Source organism: Oncorhynchus mykiss, chromosome 12 (genome assembly GCF_057628025.1).
Source record: "Oncorhynchus mykiss isolate SJ-2025 chromosome 12, ASM5762802v1, whole genome shotgun sequence".
Classification (NCBI taxonomy): domain Eukaryota; kingdom Metazoa; phylum Chordata; class Actinopteri; order Salmoniformes; family Salmonidae; genus Oncorhynchus; species Oncorhynchus mykiss.
The window spans coordinates 74,599,109-74,620,732 of NC_143033.1; the positions used below are offsets into that span (position 1 = coordinate 74,599,109).

General features: G+C 43.4%; 1 protein-coding gene across 1 annotated transcript; it reads left to right on the top strand.

Moving 5' to 3' along the window:
• The first annotated feature begins 39 nt into the window (after positions 1-39).
• On the top strand, positions 40-21,439 carry LOC110538218 (formin-like protein 1). Its single transcript, XM_021624885.3, has 25 exons — positions 40-1,647; positions 10,849-10,932; positions 11,540-11,626; positions 11,902-11,975; positions 12,353-12,436; positions 14,048-14,191; positions 14,344-14,455; positions 14,545-14,621; positions 14,727-14,820; positions 15,332-15,406; positions 15,515-15,625; positions 15,748-15,897; positions 16,028-16,129; positions 16,240-16,786; positions 17,630-17,754; positions 18,029-18,231; positions 18,434-18,668; positions 18,767-18,835; positions 18,947-19,027; positions 19,271-19,400; positions 19,567-19,730; positions 19,859-19,960; positions 20,347-20,451; positions 20,648-20,744; positions 21,003-21,439. The coding sequence occupies exons 1-25, from the start codon at positions 1,471-1,473 to the stop codon at positions 21,065-21,067; spliced, it is 3,294 nt and encodes a 1,097-aa protein (XP_021480560.3). The 5' UTR covers positions 40-1,470; the 3' UTR covers positions 21,068-21,439.
• The last annotated feature ends 185 nt before the right edge of the window (positions 21,440-21,624 follow it).

Here is a 21,624-nt window from a genome sequence, read left to right on the forward strand (position 1 = left end):
CGTATTGGATGACCGTTCAAATCGATTTTCCCACTCTTAAAGTTCCCAGTTGTTTTGAACGTACTCATGTCGGAAGTCGGAGATTTTCCCGTTTTTTGAACGCGGCATATGGCTGCGTTTACACAGCCAGCCCAATTCTGATATTGCTTTCACTAATTGGACCAATCAGATCAGCCCTGAAAAATATCTGATGTGATGAAATTCTGATGTAATTGGCCAAAAGATCAGAATTGGGCTGCCTGTCTGAACGCAGTCATAGGCTCTTCATATCTGGAAGTAGGCCTGCTGCCGTTTTTTTTTTTTTTTTACCAGTAACTGATTTTGCTCTGCAACACTGGTGAGTGGCCAGTCAGTGACATTAATCAATTAGGTCTGGTAGAAAGTGTCTACTAAGACCTTGTTGGTGTTCTGATTGTCAGCAATTGATTCACCATCACATGGTAACAACATGGGCAATTTTGCCTTGACTTCACTAGGGGTAGCAATGTGAATATCTGACACAGGGTAGCGCTCTTGGAATGTTCTTTGAGGGTACACTGAGTAAAAAGCAACTGCACTCACATTCCCACAAGCTATGTTCTGGTAGTGGTTTCCTAACAATGGGAAGTCAGGAAAGTAATGATAAAAAGGCCTTACTTAATCCACCCTCTACCATTTGGCATGCACAGACCATCCACGAGGCCAGATATGTGTAGTTACTTCCTAGCTCATATGACTATGGGCCCAATACACCTATGTAGTAGTCTTCCGTTATCCCTTCTTTTTTCCACCCCTCCACTTTACTCTCTTGTCCATCTTCTCCAACCACACCCTCTCTGCTTCTCCCTCAGTCTCCTCTCTCCACCCCCTTGTAGTTTTGTTTCTCTCACACACAGCAGGAAGTTACTCTTCTGCTTTTTCTTGTTATGCGGTTTCTGCCTTTGTTGCAACGACTGCGTCAAACTCCCCTCTCCTTCCTGTAACGCCCGTGCCCCGCCTGTCTGTGATGAGCTCACTGTAGGAACTATGAACAATTAAATAGTAAAAACAACATCTTGCTTCAACAGGCGCCACTTTTCAGGTTTCAACTTGTTCCGATTTTTTTTCCTAGTAACACCTGTTGTCCAGCCGAGAGTGAGGACAGTGGAGGAGATACGGGATTAGGAGGAAAGATGTTGCTCCATCAAACATCCTCACCTCAGGACCAAGACAATTGCAGTAGGCCAGTGACTGTTCTATCCACCCGCCTAATCTCCCAGAGACGTTGAAGGACCAAGGACTCCAAGACCTGTTTTTTATTCACCTTCTCTTTTTCTGGGGAAATTCATTGGACTGCCCTACATTGGAACTAACTAGATACTTCTTTCAGTGTGGACAGGTTTGCAGACATCTGCGTTGGAGTTTCAGTCTGTTTTGGAGTTAGGCCTATTAGCACTTCCAGATAAAAAGTGTCTTTTAACCTTTCCCCTGGATTACCTGTTCAGGTTGGTGATGGGGAACGCGGCGGGGGGAATAGAGCAGGCAGATGACAGGGAGGCCAAGCACTCTGTGGGGTCAGGAACGGGCCTGAGTGACCCCACCCCGACCCTGCAGAAGAAGCAGCCTGCTCCCCCCAAGCTGCCCGTGCCCCCAGAGGACGAGCTGGAGGAGCGCTTCAGTGTGGTTCTGGTGAGTGGCAGGACAGGAGGGGAGAAACATCATGCATACCAACACGCAGAAATACAGACACATCACACAGGACTTTAGATGCATCACACACCTACTGTATGTATTGCACTGATATCTAAAGGAACAGGTGAAATCACTCACTTAAATATGCTGGGTGCCAAATGTCTGAGAGAAAATAGATTCAGCTTCACATTTGAATTATTCTGTCAATGTAATGCTTGTTCCTGTTAAAAAACAATGCAGTCTCTCTCACTGCAGCCAGTCATGTTAGTAAAGAGAGCTGACATTTTGTTGGCCTCAATCCCATCCAAAAGCTCACATCCTCTTTTAGATATTTTGAAATCGGCCTCTCTGCTCAGCCTGTGTTCAAATGATCTCATAGACCTTCGACTGCAGTCCTCCCTCATAGATGAACCGGAGACACCACAAGGGCACAGTGCTGGATTGAGCATTAGATTTTGCACGAAAGAGACAACAGACTAAGACAGGAAGGCAAATGTTTCTCAAATATTTCACATGTCCTTTCCCATCAGTTAACACCTATGGAGGACAACATGATGCTATCAATCCAATACTAGAAGCACGGCTGTTTCTACAGAAGAAGCAGGACATCTCAGGGGAACGAGGCCTTATCTGTAGAAACTATTAGTAAATCATGAGTAGCGCAAGCAGTTTGAATCCCACATTTAGGCACTAGATATGGAGACACACGAAAGACGTGACATCCTGGCAGTAAAACTATCTTTTCATGCATGCACCTTCACCTTCTTTTACTTTTATGTCTAATGCATGTAGGCTGTCTGTGCAGTGTGATAACTATTAGCTAATATGTCTGTTGTACGGACACTTATTTAGCCTAAGCCATTTCCTGCCCACTGTCCTCTCTACCAGCCTGCTCTTTCAGCGCATGACCTGACTTCCTCTTTCTTTCAACAGTAAATGCTACCTGCTCTAGTCTGGATTTCAAACAGACCTAATACGGCACTTAGAGCCCTCACACAAGCAGATATGTTTAGGTATGTGGCAATGTGTGAGAAGAGATATTAGGTCAAAGTAATGATGTTTCTTTTTTGAGAGGAGTGTCCGGGCTCAGAGTGACAGTAAGAATGGAACAACCTGTTGAAACTGAGAACAGGACTTCCCCTCGGGTTCTAAATAGAGCCCCACAGCAGAAGTGTCATAATACCCATGAAACCTAGGGATCAAACAGCAAAATCATTTTTCCATCATTCATTTTTCTCCTAGGGGATTTTAGAAACACTTAAAATAAGGGCTGTGTTTCGTGTAGGCTTACCCTGACGTTTTGATAACCATGTAAATCTCTCTCGGACAAGGTGACTTTTATCAATATATTCGGCTCTATTTACTCTCAGATTAGAAAATGCTAATTAGCATCAAAGTAGACATCATGCAAGACTACAAATCCCAGCAAGCTCCTGCACTTCATCTCTAGCTGACACTTTTGTGAACAATTATTGTGTCAATTTAAAACTTGCATAAGATAATTCAAATAATTATCAATTTAACGAAATGTAGGCAATTTATTAATTTTAAAATGTAGCTACATTAGATAGATAATCCAGAGATTCTTACCTTTGCCTTGATTTGGCAGTCTCGTCCAGACCATCATGGCATTTGTAGTTCTGTATGATAGCCACATTAGCAGCTAATTAGCATTAAAGTGTTTCTAAAATCCCCTATGGGAAAAATGAATAGTGTAAAAACGATTGGAACCATTTCCTTGTTTGACTGATAAGTTTTATGGGTATTATTACTCATACTGTGGTACCCGTATAGGGTCTCTAAATTGAGATATGGGTCGTTCCATTTGATTTCAATCACTTTTGACCACACCCCTTTTGATTTCAACTAAACTTTCTATACATATTCTCCTATGGTGGAAGTGGTGAGAAAGTAAATTTTCGCACCTGAGTGCCAAAACATTTAGGAGATGGAAGAGCTCAAAGTTGACCCATTTTGCATACCCCGCCATACCATGAGAAATCCATGTCTTCCTCACTGGAAAAGTTAAACAGTTGCATTTGAAATCATTTAAAAGCTTACAAACATGGATTGTAACTATTTAATAATTTCTTGATTTATTTTTATGAGTGAATATAAACATATTTAAGAGTATGCTGTGCCTCAACCAATGGCGGGCACAACACAAACACCTCAGATTGTGTCAAATAGGATCTAAGATACAACATATGCAAAAATGAAAGCATTTTTATACTGAACAAAAACATAAACGCAACATGTAAAGTTTTGGTCCCATTTCTCATGGGCTGAAATAAAAGATCCCAGAAATACGCACAAAAAGCTTATTTCTCTCATATTTTGTGCACAAATTTGTTTACATCCCTGTTAGTGAGCATGTCTTTTTAAATTATTTTTATGGCAGAAAAATCAGTATACATACAAGAAGTATACAAACAGACAATGATAACATATGCTAGGTATAACAACAAATGATAGATTATCCAAAGACCTTAAAACATACACACAAATTGATTGTTTTTACAGCTTTCTTATTAGAAGAATGTAGAATGGTCTTAATGTACTGCTCGAATTCCTTATAGAAAACGCAGAGGAGTGTTTTTTTTATTAGTGAATTTACATTTATGGATATGAAATTCGATTATAGTTCAGGAAACCGAGCAGCACATTCTCCCATTAAAAAAAAAACCCAAAGTCATCAAGAATATAAACAATTATAAACTATGAATGTCTTGCCATAATTTCTTTACATGTAGACAGTTCCAAAATAAATGCACAACTGTTTCTGGATGCTCAACACAAAAGGTCCAGTTAATGTTAATGTCTCTTTAAAGTTTCTTCAGGTAATGATTCGCAGGGTTATACTTATGGATCATTCTTTTTTTCCCATTTCCCAATTACTATAGTTGTCCTCCTGCCTGACTATGTGTGTGTCTCTTTAATCTCTTATTCAATTGCTAACGACCTTTTCTAATGTGTATATCTCCTTTCTTGAAACTTTATCTATAGAGGTGTCTTTCGATCGGACATTAGGTCTCACCCGTATATAACCTATAAGCTATTTTCCAGGGGTCGTAAATCCCTAATCAGCAGCCAATTTTTCTGTTGTTCCTTGTTCTTTTGACGTTAATATCTCGTATCTCACTCCGCTATATTAGGTTTCCTTTCTCCTTTCTGTTAGTTTACTTAGGTAGTGTCCACTGATAGTCTTGGTGGTAGCCACTGATACCTCGTGTCATTACGGATCTAGTTTACATTGGTACGTGTCATTTCGGATCTAGTTTACATTGGTACGTGTCATTTCGGATCTAGTTTACATTGGTACGTGTCATTACGGATCTAGTTTACATTGGTACGTGTCATTACGGATCTAGTTTACATTGGTACGTGTCATTTCGGATCTAGTTTACATTGGTACGTGTCATTTCGGATCTAGTTTACGTTGGTACTGCAGATACCTCGTGTCATTTCAGACCTAGTTTTTATTGGTATGTGTCATTTCCGATCTAGTTTACATTGGTATCGTGTCATTTCTGACCTTCTGTTGCCTAGGTGGCTCTACACCCAAGTCCTATTTTCCAATTGCCTAGAATACTACCTATATCAGGGTTCTCTACACAAAATTCTAAAAATAGGTCACCAGGTAAGAATGCCCTATGGGAATATTAAAATCAACACCTAAACTACACAAAAACAATCAAATATATTTCTGAATGTAGCCCAAATGTCAATTCCCCATAATTCTTGAATAAAGATTTACTGACCTTCATCTCGTAGACTGGGAAAAGCAATGTAGGTTAGTTTCCCTCATCGTCTCTGCCGACCTTATAGAACCCCAATGTCAGGGGACAGGTCTTTTATTTACGGGTCAATGACCCGCCCGTGCACGGTTTTTGGCGTGGTACCTTCGGACGGCAGGGACAGGTATTGGAATCCGGCTCTCGAAGGACCAAATTGTTACGAGAATTATGTTCTCAATGTTCAAAACCCAATTCAATTTTACTACTCTGTCTGCAACCCAGGATTTGTAAGATACTGGTTGAAATGAAACAGACGGAGGCCCAGCTACAATAGTCATAAAGTTTATTTACGAGAGTGCTGGTTTGTTGTACAAAACCATTCATTTTATACTGGCTCTTACACACATACTTTCACACACAAACAGAAGGTATCCTACGCACATACTGTCTCACTACCCAGCCGACAGAGATTAGGGAGACCTTGGGACCTTGAGGCGTACTCGCTCTCCTCTCCCAAATCTCTAGTCAGGTCCGAATTTTGCTCAGACAGTCTGTGTTTAAGATACCATAAAGACATATTGTACAGATATATTGTTTTACCCTAATTCTGATTAAAACTACACTCACAGATATATAATTTTACTGACTACTCAATTTCATACAATTATATGATTTTGTAAGTTCCATTCACAGGTAGAGACCTCTTTGACATTGTTAACAAGCAGGTATTTGTGTGGTAATAACCAGACTTTTTTCTAACAGCTATTATTGACAAATGTATTCCAGTAAGTTGTGAAATAAGGAATGGATACAATATCGCTTTGAAATAAAGCACGTATAGATCTGTTGTTCTGAGAGAGCAAGGAGAAACACATTGTTCCTATTGGAGAGTCAACTGGATTAAGCGAGGGTAGGTCAAGGTGAGATCTGGTTACACCTCTAAACAACATGAGAGTTCCAGATAGAATAGCATCAAAGACTATGGCGAACTCTCTAGGTGTAACAGGGATATTGTAATGAGAAAAAAATTCCTCATAATTGAGTAACGGTCCTTCTGCATTAAAAAGTTGACTCACCAGCAGGATATGATTATTTTATTTTTTATTTTTTTATTTAACGTTGAGAACAAGTTCTCATTTACAACTGCAACCTGGCCAAGATAAAGCAAAGCAGTGCGACACATACAACAACGCAAAGTTACACATGGAATAAACAAACATACAGTCAATAACACAATAGAAAAAAAGTCTATATACAGTGTGTGCAAATGAGATAAAATAAGGGAGGAAAGGCAATAAATAGGCCATAGTGGCAAAATAATTACAATTTAGCAATTAAAAACTGAAGTGATAGATGTGCAGAAGATGAATGTGCAAGTAGAGATACTGGGGTGCAAAGAAGCAAAAAATAATAATAACAGTATGGGGATGAGGTAGTTGGATGGGCTATTTACAGATGGGCTATGTACAGGTGCAGTGATCTGTGAGCTGCTCTGACAGCTGGTGCTTAAAGTTAGTGAGGGAGATATGAGTCTCCAGCTTCAGTGATTTTTGCAATTCGTTCCAGTCATTGGCAGCAGAGAACTGGAAGGAAAGGTGGCCAAAGGAGGAATTGGCTTTGGGGGTGACCAGTAAAATATACCTGCTGGAGGGTGCGCGATGGGTGGGTGCTGCTATGGTGACCAGTAAGCTGAGATAAGGTGGGGCTTTACTTAACAAAGACTTATAGATGACCTGGAGCCAGTGGGTTTGGCAACAAATATGAAGCTAGGGCCAGCCAACGAGAGCATACAGGTCGTAGTGGTGGGTAGTATATGGGGCTTTGGTGACAAAACGGATGGCACTGTGATAGACTGCATCCAATTTGCTGAGTAGAGTGTTGGAGGCTATTTTGTAAATGACATCGCCGAAGTCAAGGATTGGTATTATAGTCAGTTTTACGAGGGTATATTTGGCAGCATGAGTGAAGGATGCTTTGTTGCAAAATAGGAAGCCGATTCTAGATTACATTTTGGATTGGAGATGCTTAATGTGAGTCTGGAAGGAGAGTTTACAGTCTAACCAGACACCTAGGTATTTGTAGTTGTCCACATATTCAGAACCGTCCAGAGTAGTGATGTTGGAATGGCGGGCAGGTGCTGGTAGCGATTGGTTGAAGAGCATGCATTTATTCTTACTTGCATTTAAGAGCAGTTGGAGGCCATGGAAGGAGAGTTGTATGGCATTGAATCTCTTCTGGAGGTTAGTTAACCCAGTGTCCAAAGAAGGGCCAGAAGTATACAGAATATTATCGTCTGTGTAGGGGTAGATCAGAGAATCACCAGCAGCAAGAGCGACATCATTGATGTATACAGAGAAAAGAGTCGGCCCGAGAATTGAACCCTGTGGCACCCCCATAGAGACTGCCAGAGGTCCGGACAACAGGCCTTTCGATTTGACACACTGAACTCTGTCTGAGAAGTAGTTGGTGAACCATGCGAGGTAGTCATTTGAGAAACCAAGGCTGTTGAGTCTGCCGATAAGAATGTGGTGATTGACAGAGTCGAAAGCCTTGGCCAGGTCTATGAATACAGCTGCACACTATTGTCTCTTATCGATGGAGGTTATGATATCGTTTAGGACCCTGAGCGTGGCTGAGGTGCACCCATGACCAGCTCGTAAACCAGATTGCATAGCTGAGAAGATACGGTGGGATTCTAAATGGTCGGTGATCTGATTGTTAACGTGGCTTTCGAAGACCTTAGAAAGGTCTAGGTTAGGATAGATATAGGTCTGTAGCAGTTTGGGTCTAGAGTATCTCCCCCTTTGAAGAGGGGGATGACCGCGGCAGCTTTCCAATCTTTGGGGATCTCAGAAAGAGAGGTTGAACATGCTAGTAATGGGGGTTGCAACAATTTCGGCTGATAATTTTAGAAATAGAGGGTCCCGATTGTCTAGTCCTGCTGATTTGTAGGGGTCCAGATTTTGCAGCTCTTCCAGAACATCAGCTATCTGGATTTGGATGAAGGAGAAATGGGGGAGGCTTGGGCAAGTTGCTGTGGGGGTGCAGAGCTGTTGACCAGGGTAGGGCCAGGTGGAAAGCATGGCCAGCCGTAGAAAAATGCTTATTGAAATTCTCAATAATCGTGGATTTATCGGTGGTGACAGTCTTTCCTAGCCTCAGTGCAATGGGCAGGTGGGAGGAGGTGCTCTTATTCTCCATGGACTTTACAGTGTCCCAGAACTTATTTGGAGTTTGTGCTGCAGGATGCAAATGTCTGTTTCTGTTATTAAACCAGTTCTTTAAAAAAATAAAGACTTGTTTCTATACAAAATATCCTATTGTCCCAAATGAAATAACTATGCGATGAAAAATTATGTTTATATATTAACGACCACGGGAAGAATACACATTTTGTAGGAATCTTATCAATGTTATAGTTACAAAGTAACATAAAATTGAAGCCACCAAAATGGGAGGAGATATAATATAATATAATTCTTTAAGAAATGTTTTGCCCAATTTATCACTATTATTCAAAGTAGGAAAATCAAAGAAATTATATTCATATTCATATGCGTTCATAACGACAGATTTCCTAATATAATGTGTGCGATTTTTCCAGACGAAGTTGAAAAGCATCTGGTCAACAGCTTTACCTATTTTGTTGTCAAGATGTCGGGACTGGGCTGCATAAGTAAGTCTGGAGATACCTTCAGCTTTCCTGTTTATCCTTAGATATGATAATCCCAAGGTATGTTACTTCTTCCTTGACTGGAATATTGCATATAGAGGGTTTCACACGGTCTTTAACAGCAAACAATTCACACTTATTAAGGTTTAGGCAAAGACCAGATGCTTTGGAAAAAATATTGATCACATCGACTGCTCTAGGAATCTGGTCAGCATCTTTAAAAAAAAGGGTGGTGTCATCTGTAAATTGACTGATGATAATATCTCTGTCAGCAATAGAGATCCCTTTTATATCGCTGGATTTAACAGAACTTGTAAGAAGTTGGGTTGCAAGCAGTTAGTGCGCATTTCTCTTTTGCCAAGATAATCCATCCACCTGACAGATGTGGCATATCAAGAAGCTGATTAAACAGCATGATCATTACACAGGTGTACCTTGTGCTGGTGACAACAAAATGGCACTCTAAAAAGTGCCGTTTTGTCACACAACACAAAGCCACAAGTTATGAGGGAGGGTGTAATTGGCATGCTGACTGCATGAATGTCCAACAGAGTTGTTGCCAAAGAATTGAATGTTAATTTCTCTACCATAAGCCGCCTCCAACGTCGTTATACAGAATTTGGCAGTACATCCAATCGGCCTCAAATGGAACGAAACATACTCAAAAATGTGTGTGCGCGTGCGTTAATGTGTACAAGACTATATGTCTTTCTGAATGTGTATGTGTGTATGAGTAACCTCGTGTATGTACAGCAAATATTCACATACACATTGAGTACATTTATTTCGTTTTCTGTTGCTAGTCTTTGTCCTTCATAATCCACCATCGGTCCCTCCCATACTGTACCCCACCCAAACCCTATATCTATGTCCCCAGCAAAGCCCACGTTAACTGGGGCACACATGTCAAACCTCAAGGGTTTGTTAACGTGTAAAGAGGAAGCCACAAACTGTCGCTTGAGAACATTCAATTCAGCGTATCTAACCACAGTCCACACCCTTTCTTAGTAGGCCCAAGACTGCCTCAACTTAAACATCACTCGTCTTAGATGCCTTAAATAAACAACTTTCATTAGCGGTTAGTTTGGCCGGCAACATCTATGGGGTTATTGTGTGTGTCGTGTCACATGAGACTGATGCTTACAATGTATTTTTTATTTTCCCATGTTAATCAATAGGCATGACAGAGTTGAATCAGCCTCACCTGATATAAACACACCATATTTTCTTGTAGAAAGGGCCACGTGGTTCACCTGTCATAGAGACTAATAACTATTGAATCAATCAGGTTAAATCCACTTCCAACTCACTCAAACAGATCCTGGCTAAACGACTACTGTATAGGCCCGCTACGTTCAATGATGAATGGAGAAGCATTATCTGTATGTGTTTGAAAATGCTCATGACTAGACCTGATACATGCTCACATATGGTTTCCATTAGTTACCAGCAATACATGTAAACAGTGAGTCATCTCCTTGGTGTAGGATGATGATAGCATTCACTAATACCTCTGGTGGGGACATCTGTGGTTTCTGATCACATTTGAACAGCATGGCATGAACAGGAAGCATTGGTAGTGAAGAAAGAAATGAAAGAAAAGTCTTATTTAAGATTATATTATTATGCAGGCACTGCGTAATGTAAGTCTACTGAGTAACATGCCATTGTAGACCGCTCAGAGTTCATTTAAATACAAGATCCCCAAAGGCCCCAGTTGTAGTCACAGTAACAGTTTCATGTCATTATTGATGTAGGTTTTTGAAGTGCACCTTATTCTATTCTCAGAGCTATATGAACTTGCCTCCAGACAAGCTGAAACTGTTGAGTCAGTATGACAATGACAAGAAGTGGGAGCTGATCTGTGATCAGGTAAGAACATTACCTCTTGTTGGGAGCCTTACATGGGGTGATTGGTTCATGCACTAGTACATACACAGTTCTACATGATTGGGTAATGCTTTATTTCAACGGTCCGTAATAAACCATTTATTAATCATTACTTCCACATTTATAAACCATTTACTAATCATAAGTAAGGTATTTTTGCAGTCCCTAATCTAAAGCGAGCACTATTTAACCCTAACCCATACCTAACCCTAACCATAAATGGTGTCTAATATTTTTGTAAATGCCTTATAAATGGTTTATTACCAACCGTTAAAATGAAGAGTAACCCCTGATTGTATCTGAGATGAAGTGTTCTAAAAACACAGCATACGGACATAACCGTGAAGAAAAGTAAATGTGTATTGCTGTTGTCCGTTTGCCGATATGTAATGTAGGTTAGAGTGCAAAAAGGTCATAAAGTCTTCTAGCAAAACACGACACCTCTGATGGGTTCCTGTGGTAAGCACGTTTCCCTTCAGCAGGTTGGCATGGTAACAGAGTGGTTTGCGGTGCTCGTTGTCATTTGTCTTCTCACTCCCCCTCCTCCCCTCATCCCCTTCTCCTTCCTCCCTCCATTCTGTGTGGTCAGGAGCGGTTCCAGGTGAAGAACCCTCCCTCTACCTATCTGACCAAGATCAAGAGCTTCTATCAGGACCAAGGAGGAGTGACCCGCAGGGTGGGTGTTCAGTACCCCCCCCCCCCCCACCCCCACCCCCCTCTAGTCATTCTCACCATAGCCAGGGATTTCAAGAAGTAAATATGCGTGTTTTAGAACAATGGGATAATTATATTACATCTACAGTAGTAGTATGTCTTTGCATTTTATGACAAAGCCATTAAGCCAGTAATATAAGGCCAGTCTCATTAGAACAACTTCTGACCTACTGATATAAAGGTTTGTGCGTTTCCTTCATTCATAGAGCTTCTTTGTATGGTTTTGGCCTATTTCAGTTCAAGAGGCGGGTCCAGGAGTCCACCCAGGTATTGAGAGAGCTGGAGATCTCCCTCCGTACTAATCATATTGGGTGAGTGACTGGACCAGGATTAGCCTCTGCCGAGTCCCCAACAACCAGATGTTCCGGTTTTCATGGGAAATGGAAAGAGAGACTGTGACGCAACTTCCGCTTTCAGACGTTAATAAGGGGACACTATCTTAACTCATCCTCCACATTTACTGGATTGGTTGAACAATGCAGATGAGAACCTCCCCTGACAGTTTTTCTTTCTTTCTTCTTCTCGTCAAGACCAGGGGGATCTAGTTTCAGGCTTTTCTTTTACGCCTGCTATGTTAGGTTTGACCAGGACTGGTCCCACAGTTATCCCATCAGTCAGTACGACTGACTCAAGTGTCCTTAAAGTATTAAAGTACTATCGGGTTCTAATTCTCCTTCTCTCTATATAGCTGGGCCCAGGAGTTTCTGAATGAGGAGAACCAGGGTTTGGATGTACTGGTGGATTACCTGTCCTACGCCCAGTGTGACGCTTCGTGAGTATCCCTGCATTCTCCCCTTCTGTCTTAACACAATCCCGTACAGTATACAGTACCAGTCAAAAGTTTGGATACACCTACCCATTCAAGGGTTTTTCTTTATTTTTACTATTTTCTACATTGTAGAATAATAGTTAAGACATCAAAACTATGAAATAACACATATGGAATCATGTAGTAACCAAAAAAGTGTTAAACAAATCAAAATATATTTTAGATTTTAGATTCTTCAAAGTAGTCACCCTTTGCCTTGATGACAGCTTTGCACACTCTTGGCATTCTCTCAACCAGCTTCACGAGGAATGCTTTTCCAACAGTCTGGAAGGAGTTTACACATATCCTGAGCACTTGTTGACTACTTTTCCTTCACTCTGCGGTCCAACTCATCCCAAACCATCTCAATTGGGTTGAGATTGGGTGATTGTGGAGGCCAGGTCATCTGATGCAGCACCCTCACTCTCCTTCTTGGTCAAATAGCCCTTACACAGCCTGGAGGTGTGTTTTAAGTCATTGTCCTGTTGAAAAACAAATGATTGTCCCACTAAGCTCAAACGAGATGGGATAGCGCATCGTTGCAGAATGCTGTGGTAGCCATGCAGGTCAAGTGCACCTTGAACTCTAAATGAATCACAGACAGTGTCACCAGCAAAGCACCTCCACACCATCACACCTCCTCCTCCATGCTTCACGGTGGGAACCACACATGCGGAGATCATCCATTCACCTACTCTGCGTCTCACAAAAACATGGCGGTTGGAACCAAAAATCTCAAATTTGAACTCATCAGACCAAAGGACAGATTTTCACCTGTCTAATGTCCATTACTCGTGTTTCTTGGCCCAAGCAAGTCTCTTCTTCTTATTGCTGTCCTTTAGTAGTGGTTTATTTGCTGCAATTCGACCATGAAGACCTGATTCACGCAGTCTCCTCTGACTAGTTAATGTTGAGATGTGTCTGTTTTTTGGGCTGCAATCTGAGGTGCAGTTAACTCTAATGAACTTATCCTCTGCAGCAGAGGTAACTCTGGGTCTTCCTTTCCTGTGGCAGTCCTCATGAGAACCAGTTTCATCATAGCGCTTGATGGTTTTTGCGACTGCACTTGAAGAAAAGTTCTTGACATTTTCTGTAATGACTGACCTTCATGTCTTAAAGTAATGCTGGACTGTCGTTTCTATTTGCTTATTTGAGCTGTTCTTGCCATAATATGGACTTGGTATTTTACCCAATTGTGCTAACTTCTGTATACCATCCCTACCTTGTCACAACACAACTGATTGGCTCAAACGCATTGAGGAAAGAAATTCCACAAATTAACTTTTAACAAGGCACACCTGTTCATTGAAATGCATTCCAGGTGACTACCTCATGAAGCTGGTTGAGAGAATGCCAAGACTGTGCAAAGCTGTCATCAAGGCAAAGGGTGTTTCCATTTGTGTTATTTCGTAGTTATGATATCTTCACTATTATTCTACAATGGAGAAAATAGTAAAAATTAAGAAAAGCCCTTGAATGAGTAGGTGTGTCCACACTTTTGACTGGTCCTGTAGAATTAATGTTTGATTATCTATACGTGACTATATGTTTGTGTATTTGGGAATGTGTCTATAGGTTTGACTTGGAGGGTGCTGAGAATGGGGGAACACTGTCAGAGAGAGGGAAGCCAGCGGAGAGGTCCATGGAGGACCTGAATAAGAGTGCAGGAAGCTCCCCTACACACGGCATGACCAGAGCAGCCCGCGCCCTGACCGTACGGTAAGAACCATCAGCCGTTATGAGACCCGAGTCTCACCCAGCAAGCCTTAGAGACCACAGGATAAATCTCACCAAAAAATATTCTACTGCAAAGTGGGACCTTCTGACCAGGGACCAACATCTCCTCCATTCTCTCAATATCTCCTTTGCAGAATAACCTCTCTGGCCCAGAGTAGGAGAACTCAGAAGATCTCTCGATTGGCCAGTCAGAGGGACGACGTCCATGTGTGCATCATGTGTCTGCGTGCCATCATGAACTACCAGGTTTGTGTGTGTGTTGTGTGGTGTGTGGGCATGACTGTGATATGGAGTGTGAAATTGTGAAATTCCAACGCTAATTATCACTTTTTCAGTCGGGCTTCAACCAAGTTATGACTCACCCACGCTGCGTCAACGAGATCACTCTCAGTCTCAACAACAAGAACCCCAGGTATGAACACCTGTGTGTGTGATGAGTGTGTGCATGCTTGCGTGTGTGATGTGATGTGTGTGTGTGTGTGTGTGTGATGTGGTATTATATTCCTGGTCTCTACAGAACCAAAGCCCTGGTGTTGGAGCTGTTGGCTGCTGTGTGTCTTGTGAGGGACGGTCATGACATCATTCTCGCCGCCTTCGACAACCTCAAGGAGGTGAAGGAATTTACCAATCTTAGCCACACTATAGCAGACTTTACTTGACCAATATGTACTGTATCATCTCACCTTACCCAACTCATTCGTGTGTTCTCGGGACCAAGATTATTCTCTTCTAAGTAATCTCACGACTGATACACGACACACCCTGTCTTAGTCACACCAAGCACAGTTAGAACTCTAAAACACACACTCACACGAAGACACACACTCATGTTGTGAGTGCGTAACCAGTCCTCACCATACTGAAGGGCCCCTTTTATTCAACTGTTATGTAGTCTGAAATTATTCAACTGATATCGACATAGACTCTCCATGTTGGTGACCATCACGACCAACAATAGATTTAATGTTAGAAATGGTTAAAGCAGAAGTGGACCAATTTGATCAGCTTTCTATGAATACAAAACACACACACTTCACCAAGTTGTAAAACGTGCACACTCGTGTGGACATCTGTTGAAGTGCACGATTGTGTTACTGAAACCAGGAACGTCCTTTCCCTTAGGTGAGCGGAGAGAAGAACCGCTTTGAGAAACTGATGGAGTACTTTAGCAACGATGACAGCAACATTGACTTCATGGTACGTGGACACACAACGGCTTTAAGCCTCCTGGCTGATGTGTTTGCATTTTACTCACAATGTAGTTCTGAAAGGTTAAAGATCAAATATGATGATCCCTCTCGCCAGGTGGCCTGCATGCAGTTCATTAACATTGTGGTGCATTCGGTGGAGAATATGAACTTCCGTGTGCACCTGCAATATGAGTTCACTCACCACGGACTGGACCAGTACCTAGAGGTAAACGCTCCATTTATCCTTCTCGTCTCATTGTTGGAAATGGAACCGTCACAACCGCAAAACCAACTCCTTCAAACGGAAATGAAACCGCCATGATAACGATGGTCGTGTGTGTGTGTCAGTCTCTGAAGCTGACGGAGAGTGAGAAGCTGCAGGTTCAGATTCAGGCCTACCTGGACAACGTGTTTGATGTGGGGGCTCTGCTGGAGGATGCAGAGAACAGGGGCGGGGTGCTGGAGCATGTGGACGAACTGCGGGAGCACAACTCGCAGGTCAGTGATACATACTGTACACACACACAGTCTCGTTCATTCAAATCACACATCTAAAAAAGGCCAGTAATTACTCTATGACTCTGTCTGTGACCTCCGAATGTTGTGTTGGCATGTTGTGTTTTTGTAGCTGAGTGCCAGGCTAGAGGAGATTGAGAGCCAGTCTGCAGAGAGGATGGCTGAACTGGAGAAACAGCTCCTCCAAGCCACCAAGGAGACAGAGCTGCTCAAGGTCTGCACAATGAACTGTGGACTGTTTACAATATAGTGTATCAGACAGAAAGGTATGTGTGTGGTTTTGTGATAATACCTTTTCCTTGCCTTTCTGTGTGCGACTGACAGGAGAGCCTGCGGGACTCCTGTTCCCAGGTCAGTTCTCTGCAGCAGAGAGAGAGGGAGAGGGAGATGAGCCAGGAGAGGGAGCGGGACAGAGAGCGTCTAAGCCAGCCCTCCTCTGAGCTGGAACTCAAGGTGCAGGAGCTGCAGGACCGAGGGCTGATCCGCCTGGGACGCACCCCCTCTGGGGCCCTAGACCTCCAGGTGGTGCCTGTCACCATCATCGAGTACGCCCCCGCCCCAGCCTCTGAGCCCCTGCTCAGCTCCACTGGTCCCACTGCCCCTGGCCTAGACGTCCCTGATGCCACTCCCTTCTCAGCCATCTCTTCTGTCCCCCCTCCTCCTCCCCCTCCACCTCCTGGGCCTGGTGGACCTGCTCCCCCACCCCCTCCACCTCCTCCTCCTCCTCCTCCTCTCCCACATGGCTCTGGTGGGCCACCTCGATCTCCTCCTCCCCCTCCTCGCGGTGGAGGTCCGCCCCCACCTCCTCCTCCACCCGGCGCTGGTCCTCCGCCCCCACCAGGAGGCCCACCTTCTGGAGACAGCCAAGCCGGTAAGGTGACTCTTTTCATTAGAGATATACAGGTAGCTGCCAAAATGAAGGAAACACCAACATCAAGTGTCTTAATAGGTCCAGAACAGCTTCAATGCACTTTGGAATAAATTCTACAAGTGTCTGGAACTGACCTGGAATGGAGGGATGCGACTCCATTCTTCCACGAGGAATTCCATCATTTTGCGTTTTGTCGATGTGGTGGAAAATGCTGTCTTAGAAGCCACTTCAGAATCTCCCATAAGTGTCTAATTGGGTTGAGATCTGAGACTGAAAAGCCCATGGCATATGATTTGCATTGTTCATCAACACAATTCAGTGACCATGCGTGCCCTGTAGATAGGGGCATTGTCATCACATAATAGGGCATAGCCATGGTAGCCAAAATAATGGCCAAAATAATGGCCTGCCCAGCATTTTTATATATGACCATAAGCATAATAGTAAGTTCATTGTTTCCATTATTCTGGCAGTTACATGTGTATATCAGTGGAGGCTGCCGAGGGGAGGACGGCTCATAATAATGTCTGGAACTGAGCGAATGGAATGGCATCAAACATGTGGAAACCATGTGCTTGATGTATTTGATACCATTCCACCTATTCCGCTCCAGTAGCGATCTACAGCAGAGATTAGAAAATTGAGAGGGGAGATCATGAATATAGAGGAGAGATTAAAGAGATTAGGGTGTGAGAGGTCAAATAGGAGAGAGCTCTATGCTAATCAGATTGTCAGTCAATCTCATGAATTTGTATACGTCTAATTTGCTGAAGGGTAAAATTAGTACACTGGCGATTGACAACTGTGATTGATTCTCTCTCCTACTCTCTCTCTTTCACTCAGGAGGTAAAAGCAGGAAACCCATCCAGACTAAGTTCCGGATGCCTTTGCTCAACTGGCAGGCCCTGAAGCCCAACCAGGTGACTGGCACGGTCTTCCATGAGCTGGACGACGAGCAAGTCTTAGGGGTAAGACCAAATCTCCACACAGATACTAGTGCTGACTGAACTCTACTCTTCCATTCTCCCTTCTCTCACCTTCCCTCTGACCCCCTTTTTCCACTCTTTCCTCTCCTCCCCTCTTCCTGACCCTCTTTCTACTCCTCTCTCTCTCTCTCTCTCTCTCTCTCTCTCTCTCTCTCTCTAAATCTCTTCCTCCTTACCCTCCCTCCTCTCTCTCCCCCTTTGTCTCTCTCCCCTCCTTACCCTCCCTCTCTAACCATCTCTATGTGTGTTGTGTCAGGAGCTGAACATGGAGGCGTTTGAGGAGCAGTTTAAGACCAAGGCCCAGGGTCCTCCAGCAGCTCTGTCCACTCTTAAGGTCAAGGTGGCCCAGAAGGTCCCCAGCAAGGTCAACCTGATCGAGGGCAACAAGGCCAAGAACCTGGCCATCACACTACGCAAGGGAGGCAGGAGCCCCGCAGACATCTGCACAGCTATAGAGACGTATGGAACTATATCTGCTCCTATTCTGTTCCTTTCCTTAGTAAACATATTTCTCTCAATCATTTAATTTATCTATGCCTTTTTGTTCTCTTTAATCCCTTCATTCTCTTTCTCCTCATCCCACCTTCCCCTAACACTCTTCTTTTGTCCCTTCCTTACTATCTTACTTCTCTCCCTCCCTCCTTTCCCTCCTCCTCTCCAGGTATGACCAGCAGGCGTTGGGGCTGGACTTCCTGGAGCTGCTGGAGAGGTTTGTCCCGTCAGACTACGAGCTGAAGCTCCTCCAGAACTATGAGAAGGAGGGCCGTCCGCTGGATGATCTTGCAGAGGAGGACCGCTTCATGATGCGCTTTGGGAAGATCCCCCGTCTGGCCCAGCGAATCAGCACCCTCACCTTCATGGGCAACTTCCCCGAGAGCGTCAAACGTCTGCAGCCGGTGAGTCAGTTGCTCAGGAGAGACAATGAAATTGTATCTGTACGACAATGACTTTCTTCAGAATCTGATACTGTAGTCATTCATAATCTCACCTACAGCAACTGAACTCCATGATCACAGCATCCATGTCCATTAAGTCCTCGGCCAAGCTGAAGAAGATGTTAGAGGTGAGTGGAGGGCATCCCTGTACGTCGCTGCTAACCTCCAATCAGAGAGCTTCTTTAAACAGGCCTGCACTGTCTATGTAACACATTCTGCATCTGGCTCCTCCTCTCCAGATCATCCTAGCCTTTGGGAACTACATGAACAGCAGTAAGAGGGGTGCAGCCTATGGGTTCCGCCTGCAGAGTCTGGACCTGGTGAGTACCCCTCTGCTCTTGAGGCAAAATTGTTTCCCTTGTTTAACATTAATAGAACCATCACTAAGGTAGAGATTAACTGGCTTGAAATAGGATGGCTTAAACTCTATAACGATAAATAAGTTGCTATTAGCTAAAGCAAGGTTTTGGACTGTTGAGGGCGCAATGGTATCGTGACAGGCAGGCCAGTCCACCTTTGGGAGATGACTCCATCTGTTCCTCGCTTTGTCTCTGTCCTGTCAGCTGCTGGACACCAAGTCTACTGACCGGTCCCAGACCCTGCTACACTTCATCTCCAGCATCGTCCAGGAGAAATACCCCGAGCTCAACAACTTTCACACTGAGCTGCACTTTGTGGACAAGGCTGGCCTAGGTACGGGAACGCAATCAACGGTTGCACACACACACACACACACACACACACACACACACACACACACACACACACACACACACACACACACACAGCTTGAAAAAAATGCAGCCCTTCATAGTGAGAATATCTGACCCCTTGTTTCTCTCCTGTGTTTGTGTTTCAGTGTCTCTGGACAGTATTCTTCAGGATATCCGCTCTCTGGAGAGAGGAATGGAAGTGACCAAAAAGGAGTTCCTGGTGCAGGAAGACAACACAGTGCTGAAGGACTTTGTCAAGACAAACAGTGAATTACTGGACTCATTACTCAAAGACAGCAAGACCGCTCAGGTTGGAATTCCATAACATTTGAACTTAATAGACACATCCAACACACATAATTCCACAGAAGATGTTCAATACATATTTTAGTGTGAGCGTCATCTCTCCTCCTCTTCCTCTCTCACCTCCTCCGCTAGGAGGCGTATGGCTCGGTGGTGGAGTATTTTGGAGAGAACCCCAAGACCACACAACCCTCCATGTTTTTCCCTCCGTTTGTCCGCTTCATGAAGGCCTATAAGGTGAGGTGGTGCCCCCGTAATGGGAAAGGATAAGGAATGAGCTCATTATGTTTAACTTGTGTCTATTGTGGGTGCATTTTGTATTTATATGCATGTTTGTTAAAGGGGCAGTGCAGTCAAAAACTTGATTTTCTTGTTTTATATATAGTTACACACTATGAGGTTTGAATAATACTGTGAAATTGTGAAAATTATGATAATGCACTTTTGGTGTAAGAGCTGTTTGGCTGGATGGGGTGTTTTTTTTTGGACCACCTGGTAAGTTAAGAAAGTTTGCCCTCCTCTCTGCCAATAACAACTAGTTTTCAGGTTACACATTCCTTACAGGTTACACACAGCTGCGTTGGGCCTCTAATGACCTGTTTTTGTGTGTGTGTCCCACACAGCAAGCAGAGAAGGATAATGAAAAGAAGAAGAGACTGGAGGCCCAGAGCGGTGAGATCCAAGCAGAGTCTCCCTCCCCTAGAAAGAAAGAGGCTGCAGGACACAAGGTAGGACAACAGACTATAGACCCATACCAACTCAATCCACCACAGTCTCTACATTCCATGCAGCCAGTTGTAAAAGGAGGTGGAGTACTGTCGTTTTGTAGCTTCCCTTATGACTGATCGACCAGTGACTAGTCATTCTAGTGTGGTCCATACTACATCTGCCAGTGTGTCAGCTTTACCCTTTGACCCCTGCCAGTCTCCCATGATGCCCAAGATGGACCTGATAGCAGAGCTGAAGAAGAGGCAGGTGAAGCCTCAGGTGAAGGATGGGGCCCTGGAGGACATCATCACAGGTATGACAAACCACTACGGATAGAATACATTATGCACTATAGTCTTACATTGTAGTTTATGATCTATAAAACAGAGTTAAGAACGCTTATAGTCAATGCCATAGCACATTATAAGTGGGCTATAAGGCACTATATAATTACATGAATGCTTTATATGTATGTAAATCATGAGGCGTTACCACACTTTTCCCCCGGTACATTCGGAGATCAATATCCCTTGCTAAACTCCAGTGGTTGTGTCTATATGCTTTGTCCCAGACCTGAGGAACTCACCGTTCAGAGCAACAGATGGACGGAGACCAGCACAGCGTCAAGACACCTGAACAACCCCAGCCCCGAGACCCCCCAGCTCCACTGAGATGACTGTACACACCCGATGTCAAAGTGTGTGCATACACAGAACACAAATATATACCTGTACTGTACATACACAATACACCTACATTAGTACTGAAGATTATATGGCCTTTTACCTAACAACACACATTTAAACAACAGTATGAGTTGACTCTGTAAATAGAACAGAGTTTAAGCTATACGTCATGAGCAAATGTGTAACATAGAAATACATTGGTGCGTTTTTATCCATTTAGCTTTTTAAAATAACTTTGAATTTTTTGTTTTCCCGTTCATCTTTGAATGAGTACATTTTTAAAATAAAAAAAACAAGATTCACATTACTGCATTACTCTAAATTCAAGACTCAAGTACTTGCTTACCCTAGAGTGGGTCCGTGACCTGCCAAGCCATTAGAAAGTCTATCTGCCTTGTAATCACATCAGAGTGTCCACGTTATGTAGGCACATGAGACATCCTCCTAGCCCCAGGGAAGATGAGCAGAGAGAGCATTCCATACCCAGTTAACAATACTACAGTGACC